Here is a 13,837-nt window from a genome sequence, read left to right as displayed (position 1 = left end):
AGTCCCCTTTGTGCCAACCCCTGAGAACTCTTCCTTCCTCCCCCCACAGGACGGCATTCAGGGGAGCTGAGCATGGGGCTGCTGGGGTGTGCTGGGGCAGCAGCACTGAGGAGCTTGATAGAAAGGCGGGGGGGGGGGTCTCCGGCCTGCTCTGGTCTTCTCAGTCAGGGCATTTGCAGATGGAAGACACTATCCTAATGGGTTTCCCACCCCAGCATATTGGTCACTGGAGAGCTTTAAAAGAGGGGGTGGAGGGGTGGGGGGGAGGGATGGTTGCCCTTGCATGGGATGAAACGGGGTGTCAGCTTTTAAGAAACCCCTCCATGTGATTCTCACCATGGGTTGAAGGATGACTAGAGCAAGAGAGATGGACACCTGACACGGTTCCCTGCCACAGCACCAGCCGGCCCAGATACCAACACCCCTGGCCACCCCTGACCTGGCCAGTGACCCCTGGCCTTGAGTAGCCTCCTCCATGGACCTCAGAGAATGAACACCCCTCAGGGATTTGTGTGTGTGTGTCAAAAGCTTGGAAGAGAGAGGTTTGGGGTCCTGGGGTCTCCCTTTGCTTAAGTGCCCACGATTGGCGATTGGCGGGACACAGCAGTGAGCGAGTCATTAGCAGACACCCCCCAACCCCACCCCAGGTTCAGTCCAGGGAAAAGGTAAGGCCAGGAGCGCCACAGATGCCATTTTTCAGGCCTCGACCTCACTGTCAAGGTCATGCAGGACAGGTGTCTCTGTCACCAGCCCGTCCCAGCCCAGCTGTGTAGGCCCCGCCAGGAAGAGCTGTGGATCATTTTACCAGCCAGTCAAATGTCACGTCCCAGCGGCCTCGGAGAAAAGGGTTTCTCCTCTTAGGAAAACATTCCTGGAGGTGGTCTAGCTAGGGACACCTGCACTGTGTGCCCCTTTAATAGTCAAAAAGAAATATTGTCCTTAGACCCTGAGCTTAGTCAGGGCAGCCAGATGGAACTGGCCTGTGGGCTTTGCAAATCAGAGGTCACTATGCATATCAGAGGCTACTTTGCAAACCAGATGCTACTCTGCAAAGCAGGTGCTAACCTTCAGAGCCTAATGAAGTTACAGGAAAGAAGTGGGGGGAGGGGGTGGAGGCAGTGGCTGGGTTTATTGAATGAACAAAGGGTCAGCGCCGGCAGGCGGAAGGTAATGTGCCCTCTCCCTTTGCAGTTGTGAAGCCCAGTGGCGTCCACCTCAAGCTGGTGCTGAGGTTCTCAGACTTCGGGAAGGCCATGTTCAAACCCATGAGGTAAGCGACCCCTTCCTTGCTTCCACACCCCATGGTGGCCGTGCTGGGAAAATCTGGACTGAACATTCACATAAGTGGTCAGAGCTCATCAAGCCTGTAGTTTGGAGAAAGTTTGGGGCCATCTGCCCACGTGGGGCTGGCTCTGGTGGTAATGATCAAAGGAAGAGCCGGTCTCCCTTGGGGCCTTGCTGACTAACACCTGTGCACTCTTGCATGGATGGTGTCCGGGGGTCCTTGAGCCAAGGATCATGAGTGTCTACTTCACAGGGGGACACCTGGACCCAGCAGGCCCAGCGCCAGGCAGTGGACGAGAACCCAGGCAGCTGGGTTGTGGAATTCACTCTTCCCGCCCCCTCTCATTGGTCCACACTCTTTTCTAGAGCTAAGATCCTCCACGAGTTTACAGAGCTCGACAGTAGTAATACTTGGTTTTGACTGACAAACTAGACAATGAAAAAAAGCCATGACAACATCAACTACACTTTTGAGTGAAGGTAATTCAACCTGTAGGGTTGTAGGGCAAGTGATTCACTCAGGCGTTTTGCCCCACTGGCCTCTGGCCATCACCTGCAGCCTGGAAGGTGTTAATGCAGGAAGGGGCTGGGGCGGGGGCTGGGGCAGGCCTGCCGGATGGTGGACTGCAGAGCCTGGGTGTGCGCATGCGTGAGTGTAAACACCTGCGCCTGGAGGCCCGGGAGCGGAGGCGGCTTCGCTCAGCGGCGGGATGGCTGGATGGCTGGGGGAGACGGCTACGAGAAGAGGGGTGATGCGGAAGAGGTGAGGCCTTGCGAGAACACCAGAGTGCCCCCAGAGTGTAGAAAGACTTGCTGGGGCCCTGGACGCCTGCCAGCTGGCGGGCGGCCACTACAATGTTGTGTTCCGGCAGCCCCAGGTATTTGCCTTCCAAATGGTGTGGCCATGTGAGTGGGTGAAATAATGCGTCTGCAGAATCCTTCCGTGGCACACGCAGATGGAAACTAAGGAGAGGGTGAATGCCATTCGTTTTCATGTTTGGGGAGAAAAAACGGCTCACTTTGCAAAAGGTGTTTTATTTGCACAAAAACACACAAAGCAGGGCCCTCCCTGGTGGCGCAGCGGGTTAAAGCACTGCACTGAGAAGCTTAAGCCACTTCTGCCGCATGAGTTCAATCCCTGCCTGCCCCGGAGGTGACCACATGGCGCGGCAGATCTCTCCTGACCCGCCCGCTGCTCCCCTCAGCAGTGTGCTTTGTTGATCTGCCTGTTCTGCTCCCCTCTCTGTCTCTGGTGAATCCTCTCACCTTCCCTCTGCATCTCTGGCCTGTACCCCAGTTCTGTATGAATAAATACATCTCTTAAAAAAAAAACACACACACACACACACAAAGCAACAGCTTGAGACCTCTTCTCTGCCTGGCCCCTGAGAAGCCAGAATGCAAAGCTTTCTTGTATTGGCCTGCTTTATTCCCTGACTCTAAGGCAAAAGCTTCCAAGGTGAGGTCATAAAAGGCATTTTACCTGTTCTTCTACCACCATATGAAGTTTACTCTGCATTTTATAAAAATACCAAATGTAGGATCATTTTTAAATGTTTCTTGAAGGGCATGCATGCTTCCTATAAGTAAAGTAAAAAGTGTTTAAAGAAATAAAGCAAAGGAACAAACAAACCCTTAAAATCTGACTGTGGAACTGGGGTAGGGGGTAAAGCCATGGGAAGCATAGCAGAGAGAAGGCTCGCTGGACTCTGATGGGGATATGGGGGGCTCTGGTGGTGGGTGTGGACTTGTGCCTAAATCCCTAAAACATCGTGTTGCAAACCAACATGTGACCTCAATAAAAAGAATTAAATTTGCACAGTAAAGAACATTCCCTTATTAAAAAGAGAATGTAGAAACGTACCTTTGGGTAACTATTATATTTTCAGTGTCATAGATACGATGAGAAGAACGTCCGCACGTGTTGAAACAATTTTCGATTTTAAAATCACTCCACCCCACTCCCACCCTGGTGGTGTAAAATGGGTTAAAGCGCAGGACTACAAAGCTGTCCGCAGCCACTTCAGCACGAGTTCCATCCCCAGCCTGGAGCTGACCCACACGGCGCGGCAGACCTCTCCTGTCTTGCCTGCAGCTCCCCTCAGCAGTGTACTTTGTTAATATACCTGTTCTGCTCCCCACTGTCTCTGGTGAATCCTCTCTGGCCTGTACTCCAGTTTTCTATGCATAAATAATAAACCTTTTTTAAAAATGAGGAAGTGTTTTAGGAAACCCTAACGGGCTTTGGGGAGATGCACTCTATGGATGGAATTCTCCAGAGAATTGGGAGTTAAGGTGAGACCAGGACACATGGGGGAGCTTGGTTGGCCCAGACATGGCCAGTCTGATGAGGAGCCACAGGCCTGTGAGTGGTGGGGGGGTTGAGCTGGAATTGGGGTGTAGCTTTTAAAATAGAACTCCTCCGGCAGCCCCTGATTGTGTTTTCCAGGGTGAGTTAAAGCCTCTGGCAAAGCCACATCACTGTTTGAAATACCAGTGCTGTTTATTTACAGCTGTGGCAATGTTGTTACCTACATTTAAATGGCTTTTGCAATCATCTGGCAGCCCAGCAGTGGGCTATAAAATCGCTTAAAGATCATCCTCCCTTGTTTATTAGCAGGAGACACAGTGTAGGGAGGAAGCCCAGGCCGCTGATGACTGGGAGTCCTCCCGCAAAGTGCTCCCACCCGCCCAGCGAGCTCAGGCAGGCAAGGCTTTTCAGGAACCCATGTGCGCATTAAAAATGCATATAGACCTGCTGCTTTATTTATAATCAGAAAGCCATAGAAACAACCCAAATGCCCACAAATAGATGACTGGATTAAAAAGAAAAAGATAAACAAGCCTTTTGCAGCAACATGGATGGAGCTGGCAAAGATCATGCTTAGGGAAGTAAGCCAGAAAGAAAAGGAAAAATACTGATGGTTTCGCTCATAGCAGGGGCATAAAGGACCAGGGGAGAAAACAATAATAAGAAGCAACTATAAATCAGAGACATTTTACAGGGGTGGAGTGGGGAATAGGGTCAAAAATGGGGGAGGGGAGTATACAGGACTATGGTGATGGCACACAGGGGATTTGGTGATGGGAAGCCCACGGGGATGACAACTGAGATGGGGAAAGGCACAGAATGATGTAAAACTAAACTATTATATTTTTTAAAAACTAAAAAATAATTCTAGAAGTGTATATAGATGATCGGTGTCCTCTAACCAGCCTCCCTCAAGCCCCTGGGCTGAGCTGACATTTCTCTGGGGACCGTCCAGTTATCCCATCACCCCAGGAGCCGGTGCTTTCCTGTCTTGTCCTTGCAGGCACATGAATTGCATCTCTGGGGTACTTTTATCACGTCTGCCTCACACCTGCCTCTCCGCCTCTGTGCCTCTGGGTCTCTAGGGCTGTTCTGCCAGCCGGTCCCTCCCTCCTGTCTGCAGTGCACCAAGAATGTGTGCATTCCCTCCTCCTCTCTCAGCTGGGGGGTTGTTCAGAGACAGCCGTGTAGCCCCAAAGCCGCTTGGCATGGGTGGTACCAGCCGATGTCTGCTTAGCACCCTGCATCCTCCCGCCTGGCAAGTCGACGCGGAAGCCAGGGCCTTTAGGGAATCTTCCCCCGTCCTGGATGTCCAGTATCTTTCTCGCTGGCCCTGACACCAGCCTTGTCTCAGGCTTGCAGTGAAGTCTGAGTACAGGGCCTGATCCCTTCCTTCCTTCCAGACAGCAGCGAGATGAAGAGACGCCTGAGGACTTCTTCTATTTCATCGACTTCCAGAGACACAATGCTGAAATTGCAGCTTTCCATCTGGACAGGTAGGCTGGCGGCGGGCGGGGCCAGAGGGGTCCCCAGGTGGGTCCCCAGGTGGGCCCCCGGTGTCTTCTTCTGGCTCTTTATCTTCCTGCACCTCGTCGTGCCTTCGGACCCAACATGCCCCACCCTAGGACTCGGGAAACGCATCTCCCAGAAAGCCACGACCTGATGGTCCAGGCAGCGGCCACCCAAGGACCTGACCTTGCCCTTTGCTCGTTTCCTGATCTGAAACCAGAGGGGAGTCTGTGCTCCTTCCCACTTAGCCCAGGAGATTCGGGGGTGCTGTGGAGGTGGAAGCCGGCTGGTCTGTGGGTGGGCTGCTGGGTACCAGCTGGGAGCTGTTCAGCCTCCCCCGGCCCCATGAACCTGGGGCCAGGATCCCGGGGGTCCCGTGCACTGTGAAGGCCGAGAAGTCCTGGCATAACCAGTTGGCTGCCAGGCTGTCTGCCGGGGATTTGATGGAAGGGGTTCCTCTATGCCCCCCACACCACCAAGAACCCGGCCATCGCTCAGATCCAAATGGTTCCCTGCCAGGATTCTGGACTTCCGGCGGGTGCCACCCACGGTGGGGAGGCTGGTCAATGTCACCAAGGAAATCCTAGAGGTCACCAAGAACGAGATCCTGCAGAGCGTTTTCTTCGTCTCTCCAGGTAGAGTACTGGCCCAGGTAACGTGCCAGTCTAAGAACGCGGCTGTGTCACCGGTCACGCTCAGCAGGGTCTCCCCTGCCCCTGGGGAGCCCATCCGTCATGGGGGGAGCCCATCCGTCATGGGGGGGATGGGGAGCAGAGGTAATTATCGCACACCCCAGCTGGTCCACTGAGCAGATCGAAGTGGGGATAGGAAGGGCCACAGGTGAGGCTCTAACTAGCCCGTGTAGGAGCTGACACGCGTGGCACCAGGCTCCCCAGAATCGGTGTTGCCCACGGCAACAAGGAAAACGTTAGTTCTGCGGACCAGACGCAGAGGGGCTGGTCCTGCGTCTCAGCTCGGAGACGTGTGATGCGAGTCGGCACCCAGGGCGCCCAGCCCCGTGCCTCGGGCCTGGGTCGTCTTCCTGCTGTGGCAGAGCTGGGGCTTCAGGGCCCCCTTCCCTGGGGTGGGGCTGCAGGCCGGGGGGGGGCGGACCCGCCCCCAAAGCCCTGCCCTCACAGCTGTCTCCTCCCCACTGCCAGCCAGCAACGTGTGCTTCTTTGCCAAGTGCCCCTACATGTGCAAGACGGAGTACGCGGTCTGCGGCAGCCCGCACCTGCTGGAGGGCTCCCTGGCCGCGTTCCTGCCGTCCCTCAACCTGGCCCCCCGGCTCTCTGTGCCCAACCCCTGGATCCGCTCCTACACGCTGGCGGGAAAGGAGGAGTGAGTTGGCCCCCACTGTGAGGCAGGCCCAGCAGGCAGCCCGGGCCAGCACCCTGGGGCCCGCAGGCCTGGGCCTGCTCCCTCCCTTCAGCCATTTGTCTGGCTCTAAGGAGCCTCCTGTGAACCCAGCTCTACGTGCGAAGGGTGCAGAATAAAGCCCCTTGGCCTGGCGGGGCCAGGACCTCGTGGTCTCCTGGGGCCTGGCACAGGGCTGTGGCCCCGTCTCAGCCAGGCTGCGCGAGTGGGGCCTCGGTGGTTGCCGGCTGACAGAATGTGTAAGCTCACCAACCCATGGGAATAACCCCGTCGTGAGGTGCCGGGGGCGGTGACAACTGGGTGAGAGCACCGCGAGGGAGGCGGGGAGGCGCATTCCAGTTAGAGGAACATGGGTGCACGAGAGGACAGAGAAGCGTGGCGAGGCGCGTGTGGGGGGAGGGGCTGCAGGGCCAGGGCCAGGGGCCGAGTGGGGGGCCCCGCTGCCCCTGCCCGCCCGGCCATCCCCCCGGCGGCGTGTGGCCCCCCCGGCCGCCAGAGAGCACCCCACAGTGGGCGCCCAGGAAACGTGGGGTGGGAGGACCCCGAGCCTTCTCGGCACCGGCCTCTGCGGCCGTGTCCTGCCCAGGGCAGCAGCAGAGGCGGGGCGGGCACCCCGAGGAGGCCCCAACGCCTTGCGCCTTGGCCCTCCCAGCCGCGGGGTTTCTTCTCCCCTCAGGTGGGAGGTCAATCCCCGGTACTGCGACACGGTGAGGCAGGTGCCCCCCTACAGCGGCAGCACCCGGCTGCTCAACATCATCGACATGGCCGTCTTCGACTTCCTCATTGGTAGGTGGTCTGCGGCCGCGGGGCGGCGGGCTGGGTTCTCAGGGGCCTGGACCTCGCCCCTGGCCGCCCGGCGTCCAGGGTGCCCTCTCCTGGGGCCGCCACTCAGGAGGCAGCGCCCAGCCGAGGAAGCCAGCGAGTGGGCTCAGCTATGGAGTTACACATGCACTTCACCACGGGAGGGGGCTACGGAGGGACGCCGTGGCTGGGCCACAGGGGGAGCCGACAGCACCCACCTTCACGCCCTGAGGTGAACCCGGGGGCTGTAACCAGACCCCCCCGAGGAACCCAGAGGGCCCAGGGGGATGAGACAGCGCAGGGGCTGGGGGGGCTGCCGGAAGCGGAGGTTTGGAAAGGGCCAGATGAGGGCTTGTCCGCTTGTGGAGCTTCCTTCCGCCTCTCCGCACCACGGAGGACCGGGGAGGCAGGGCCTGAGGGAGGCGCACGGCTGGGCCCGCTCGGCTGAGCGCGGAGATCAGCTTCAGCTGCCCCCGCGTCTCCCTCTCTTGCAGGAAACATGGACCGTCACCACTACGAGATGTTCACCAAATTCGGGGATGACGGGTTCCTTATTCACCTGGACAATGCCAGAGGGTGAGTCCGGCACGGCCCTCCCCCGCCCCGAGCCCCTTGAGGGGCTGTTCAGAGGAAGCCAGACACCCCAGCACAGGCCTCCGCGGTCACAGCCTTTCTGCCTGCTAGTTGCATCCTTTTTCTCCATCTTGCCGAGAACTGCCGACCGCCCCCCACGCAGGCGCAGAGTGGGCACTGAGGACCCTCCGTCACTCGCCGGACGGACGGTTCGGTCCTGGCCCCGGCGGCGGAGCCCAGCTCCCCCGCCTCTGGTCCTCTGTGGCTGAGCGCATCAGTGTGAGGAGGGCGGGCAGAGGCGTGCCTGGCTTTAACCTCCACATGGAGACCTTGGGGCTGATCTGGGGAAGGTCCTGGGCGCCGGCACGGGGCCCCAGGCTGGGATTCAGAAACAGGTGAGGGAGGGCAGCAGGCAGGCAGCGAGGCCGAAGCAGGCCCGGACGCCTTCTGCCCTCCTAGGTTTGGCCGGCACTCCCACGACGAGCTCTCCATCCTGGCGCCGCTCTCCCAGTGCTGCAGGTGAGCCCGGGGCCGAGGGCGGGCGCACCTGGGACTGCCACCCTGCCGCCCATCAGCTTCCACTGGGGTAGGGAGGGCAGGAGTCGCCTCATTTCCCTGGAGCTGCACACACTCCCTGACAACACCTGACCAGCCCCTCGCTGACCTTTCAACCTTCCCATCACCAGCGTGCACTTTTCACCCAGCGGGTGACCTGCTTTCGCAGAGCCAGGCGGTCGTGACCCAACGACACCGACGTCGGCTCCACTGGGACCCACAGCTCCTACATGTTGCTACCTGACCGTCTTAGCAAAGTCCGAAGTCCCCAAAGCCCATGTCAGAGGTTCTCGGGAGAATCTTCCAGATTCTAGAGCCTACTTCAAGGGCGCTAGCCCCCCTGCTCAGCTCAGTGTCCAGGGTTGATCACACGTGTGCCTGTGCTTCACGCCGGGGAACCCTGCGAAGGGCTCAGGGCAGAGCATGAGCTCTCCATCCACTCCCCAGGTGGGCACAGAGCTGCCTCCCCTCCGTGTGAGTCAGGCCAACTTCAGTCCAGGTGATTTCCAGAGAAGTCAAAGGCCCAAGTCAAGATCGGCCCATCTCTTGTTAATCCCTCTGACTGCACAATCTGGCAGACAAATTTCACAGTTAACACGGTGCCACCTAGGGCTTCTGAGATGGTTGCACGTCCGCCACGAGGGCCCTCAGTGGCCTTCCCCAAGCACGCTCCTCACCAGTGTCACAGCAGACCTGTGGCGTGGCCTGGCGAGTGCCAGTGACCCCGCAGCCTACACCAGAAGGCCACTGGGCCAAGGGCTGCAAAATGCTACGTGTCCTCTCTCACCACTCCCCTCTTTACCTGGTTTCCACGAAGCGTGCTTGAGGAGACCCTGGAAGGCCCTCGGGACATCAGCCAGCACGGCGGGCGGGGGTGCGGGTCAGACAGGCTACGTACTCCCTTTGCGCTTACTGGGCCCTCTGTCCTGCCAGGATCAAAAGGAAAACACTGCTGCACCTGCAGCTGCTGGCCCAGGCCGACTACAGGCTGAGCGAGGTGATGCGGGAGTCCCTGCTGCAGGACCAGCTGGCCCCTGTCCTCACGGAGCCCCACCTCCTGGCCCTGGACCGCAGACTCCAGCTCGTCCTGAAGACGGTGGAGGGCTGCATCGAGGCCCACGGAGAGCAGAGTGTGGTGGCCGGTGGCCCAGCAGAGCCCTCGGCCGCAGGCCCTGGCCAGGCTACTGTGCCCCGCTAGGGCGGGCAGAGTCCCTGTGGGGGCCAGCAGTGGGCGCAAGCTGCCCGCACCCTTCCGCCGGTGGCCCCGGAGCTCAGGGAGCGGCAGGGCACTGGGATTACTCTAAAGGGCAAAGGTGGGGCCCACAGACGCTTCGCCTCGGTGCCGTCCGCAGAGGAGCCCAGGACACTGTGGCTCCCTCCGGGGAAGCGCGGGCTCCAGGCGCCCGACCGCACCTGCAAAGTCCAGGCACGGGTCAGGCTTGAGCCTTGTTCCGAGGAGCGTATTAACTGTAACAAATAAAAGGACATCAGATGGAGACCTAACTCAGCTTTCAGATCCTTCATTTTACAGTTACAACCCCTGACCCAGCTACTACACCTCGCTAATGGCAAGCGGACAAAAAAAACCCTAAAAAACAGTTAATTCTCAAACTGGTTTAAAGCAGACTTGAGACTTCCTTATATTCTAGCCACTGGCCCAAGCTGGGTGTGACAATCTCTATGGACTGGTCCACGTTTCTCAGCAGCATTATTACAACGGATAAAAATAACACGGGAGTTTTGGCTCAAAGCATCAGAAAAGGGGTATTTCAAGGGTGCTTAAGTATCAGCAGCACCTACATCAGGATGTCACAATTAGCATCCAGTACCAACAGGCAGAATTTTAATGGAGGGATGAAAAAGCGGCTGGCTCCAGACACCTGTAACAGGGCTCTGTTTCCTACTCCACAGTGCACAGCCAAACCGTACGTGACTGAATGACTCCCATGCCGTAACTGGCCAACCAACAAGCAAACGTCCTAATGTCACAGATGCGCGCTCCTGATAAGAGCCGGCGCGCGATCACCGGGCCACCAGGGTAACAGGGCTGTCTCCCAGGAGGCTTGCAAGGCCAAGAATTGGAGACAGCACCCGCGACTTCTGCAGGTGTACAAAGACAGCACCCCATGACAAACAACGGGGTGCTTCTGACTTCCCAGGGACCCCACAGAGGCACATTACCAGCTCATGGTCCCTGGCTTATGGTCCTTGGGGTCGCAACAACAAAAGCACTCACAGCTCAACCATAAACAAGCACTTTGCTCACACTTTAGACTCAACACAGACCCCCAACTCCAATGGATACAAAAACTTAGGCTCAGAGACTAGCATTACACATCTCAGTTGAAATCTAGGCCCATCCCCATCTCCACTCTTACACACAAAAAACCCCATCTCTCACCCAGTTCACGCAGTCATTTGCTTTAAAAAAAAAAAAAAAAAAAAACTATTAGAGGAACCTTCACCCCAGAGACTCCCTTGCTGGGTGACTCTTCCCACTGCCCAAGCAGTGCCAATACTTCCCTTTAGAGGGGCTGGTAGTCACACAGGAATGGGCGAAGCGGTGGCACCGTGGGCAGGGACCTCCAAAGCACAGCGCCACGGTATGCAGCTCCCCGAGCCCCAGCGATGCCGAGGATAGGCGCCGCCTTCCGACGCCAACAGCCAGCGCTGTGGTGAGCTGCCCACGGACGGCAGCGGCACTCACCACCCTTCTCTCAAGCACCCCATTATTTTCTAATAAAATCATCAAAGGCCAAAAAAGGGCAGAAACAAAAGGCACCTTCTGTTAGCACTACCCAGCTCTGCCACCGCGTCCATTCTGCACCGCTGCTCAGCTCCTCCCAGGGGAAGTCCCCGGCCCCTGCGTGGACACTGGTGTCCGCACTGACACAGCGCAGAGGGTGTCCAGGCAGAGGAAAGAGATGTGGGGGAGTAGACAGCTTTCCCAAAAGCCAGGGGGAGATCCGAGTTTGAAGACAAAATACAGCCGACTCTCTCTGTATCAATTTGTGGCCTTTGAAGTCACCACAGAGCCCCAACTAGCCAACACGGAACCACTAGCTCCCAGAGGAAGCAGGCGTTAGGGTCCTTGGAGCCTCTGCTCAGAACACTTTTGTCAACCAATCCAGACAATCTTGTTTCCTGTATTAAGACGTGTCGTCAGAAACGGCTTACTGAGCATACGTGGCCGATCCACTAACACTGAGCTCGCGGCCTGCAGCGCTGTAACTCATGTCTGAAAGAAGTTACTTAAAGCCTATTTAGTACTTTTCTCTGCAAGGCACATCACAGCCTCTGGCCCCAGGGACACCAGCCCGAACTCCAGCAACACACGTGGGGGCACTTCTATACAGTGACACCACCAACAGAATGCATAAAAATGCCCAAAAGTTGCACAAAGTAGACCCCAGGGAAGACACTGGCCTTTCCGTGCCAACGCTCCCTCCGTAATCCCAGGTCCTTCTCGGGGTCTACTGAGGTCCAAGCTTCACCGCTGTCCAAATGCTGCACTGGTGAGGGCCACCATAAATGTTAGCGAGGAGGCAAGTCCTCCACACCCACAGCACCCAGGAGTGGCTGGTGTCAGGCGCCAGTCAGAGAGGAGCAAGACGGTTCAAAAAGCTCGCCATCTAGTGGTAACTTTTAAAAGCACAAAGTTACTTACGTTGAATAGGCACAGCTAATGAAATGAAAATATTGCTCATTAGTGGTTTTGGTTTAAGGTTGAGTAAGCATGAAATCACAGGCATTGATCTTGTACCAGTCAACACATTCTAACTTTCTACATACACAATACCAATTTCTGCATAAAAGTTCAACAGAGTAAGAAAGGCGAGACTGAAGACTTCACACTTTTAAACTCCAACTTTAAAAAGTCATCAGTATTGAAGTCATTAAAAAAGCAAAAAACTGGGCCCTGCCTGGTGGCACAACGGGTCAGGATGCAGCACTACAAGCTGGCCATAGCCACTTGGATGCGAGTTCGATCCCCGCCCCAGGTGACCCACAGGGCGTGGCAGACCTCTCCTGACCCACCCACTGCTCCCCTCAGCAGTGTACCTCATCCATCTGCCTGCTCTGCCCCCCCTTCTGCCTCTAGTGAAGCCTCTCACCATCCCTGCACCTCTGGCTTGTACCCCAGGTCAGTATGCGTAAATAAATATATCTTTGTAAGTTTTTTTTTTATTTCTGCATACAGACCTGGGGTACTAGGCCAGAGGTGCAGGGAGGTGTGAGGCTTCACCAGAGATAGAGTGGGGAGCAGAACAGGCAGATGGGTGAAGGACACTGCTGAGGGGAGCAGCAGACAGGGTCAGGAGAGGTCTGCTGGGCCATGTGGGTCAGCTCCGGGGTGGGGATCAAATTCATGCTGAAGTGGCTTTAGCTTCTCAGTGCTGTGCTTTAAACCACTGCACCACCAGGGAGGGCCCTAAATAAATAAATCTTTAAAAAAAAAAAAAAAAGCAAAAAACTATTCTATATGAATCAATACTTTCCAGGGAGAATCAAACTGTAGCCAGTACAGTCGACCCAGGAACTGTTCTCTGGTTAAAACTGCTTGCGTGCCTTGGAGAGAGGGATCGCTGAACAGGGACAAGAGGCACACATTACAAAGCAGCACAAATTGAAGAATGTTCTCGAATATAACTTATCGCCAACTCACTATCCAGAACCATCAACATGCTAGTGAAGAGGACTTAAAATCATCCCATTCCTCAAAAACTCTAAGGGATAAACGTCCAAGACTCAGACATACAAACGTCTACGCACTGCAACAGCTAAGTGGGCGTGCTCTGTATTCGCTCCAGCTCCCTGTTTCTGCTGGACGTATCCCAAGGCCAGAGAGCCAGTCCGTCTTCAATAAAATGGAAACCCTTGGTGTTCAATTTGATCTTTTCTTTCCATTATTTGGTAAAAACGAATCTGTGTCGAATACCACTTTGGAGGTTTCTAGGTTCATTCTCTGACAAACAGAATCGGAAAACAGTGAAAATGATGTTCTTTCAAAACATTAGTCCCACAATTCTGATTTTCCGTCTTGCCCACCAGATTGTGAGATTCTGGGCGAGGGGGAAAAAAGAGCAGGAAAGAGAAAGGGAAGAAAAACTGATTCATTTAAAAATTTAAATTATTTCATCTTTTTTTATTACTTGACCTACCAGTAAGACAATCTATAACAAAAAGAGAATATTGTTACACACGGTATAATCAGACTGGAAACCAGGAAACGACATGAAGGGTCCTTCGTCCTTCGGCCAGCTCTATGCTCCCACAGCTGTGATCTCATGTGTGCACGTACCAAGCCCCAAAAATGACTTTGAAAGTCCTGAATATCAACACAGACAAGTTACACCAACCGTGATTCCTCACATACACTCAGACTGCACAAAGATAAAGCTTTAAATGTGATTATTTTTAAATTTA

General features: G+C 55.8%; 1 protein-coding gene across 1 annotated transcript in view; it reads left to right on the top strand.

Moving 5' to 3' along the window:
• Positions 1–9,904, top strand: part of LOC101625210 (protein FAM20A) — a 35,921-nt gene extending 26,017 nt beyond the window's left edge. Inside the window, exons 4-11 of the mRNA XM_004693359.2 lie at positions 1,192–1,270; positions 4,999–5,091; positions 5,624–5,739; positions 6,265–6,445; positions 7,158–7,267; positions 7,777–7,858; positions 8,315–8,374; positions 9,344–9,904. Coding sequence (XP_004693416.1) covers positions 1,192–1,270; positions 4,999–5,091; positions 5,624–5,739; positions 6,265–6,445; positions 7,158–7,267; positions 7,777–7,858; positions 8,315–8,374; positions 9,344–9,608 — 986 coding nt within the window. The 3' untranslated portion in view covers positions 9,609–9,904. The remainder of the gene's footprint in view (positions 1–1,191; positions 1,271–4,998; positions 5,092–5,623; positions 5,740–6,264; positions 6,446–7,157; positions 7,268–7,776; positions 7,859–8,314; positions 8,375–9,343) is intronic.
• The last annotated feature ends 3,933 nt before the right edge of the window (positions 9,905–13,837 follow it).

The sequence above is a fragment of the Condylura cristata genome, unplaced genomic scaffold, assembly GCF_000260355.1.
Source record: "Condylura cristata isolate star-nosed mole 26May11 unplaced genomic scaffold, ConCri1.0 scaffold00038, whole genome shotgun sequence".
In the NCBI taxonomy this organism is placed as follows: Eukaryota; Metazoa; Chordata; class Mammalia; order Eulipotyphla; family Talpidae; genus Condylura; species Condylura cristata.
This window is presented reverse-complemented; position numbering and strand designations above follow the sequence as displayed.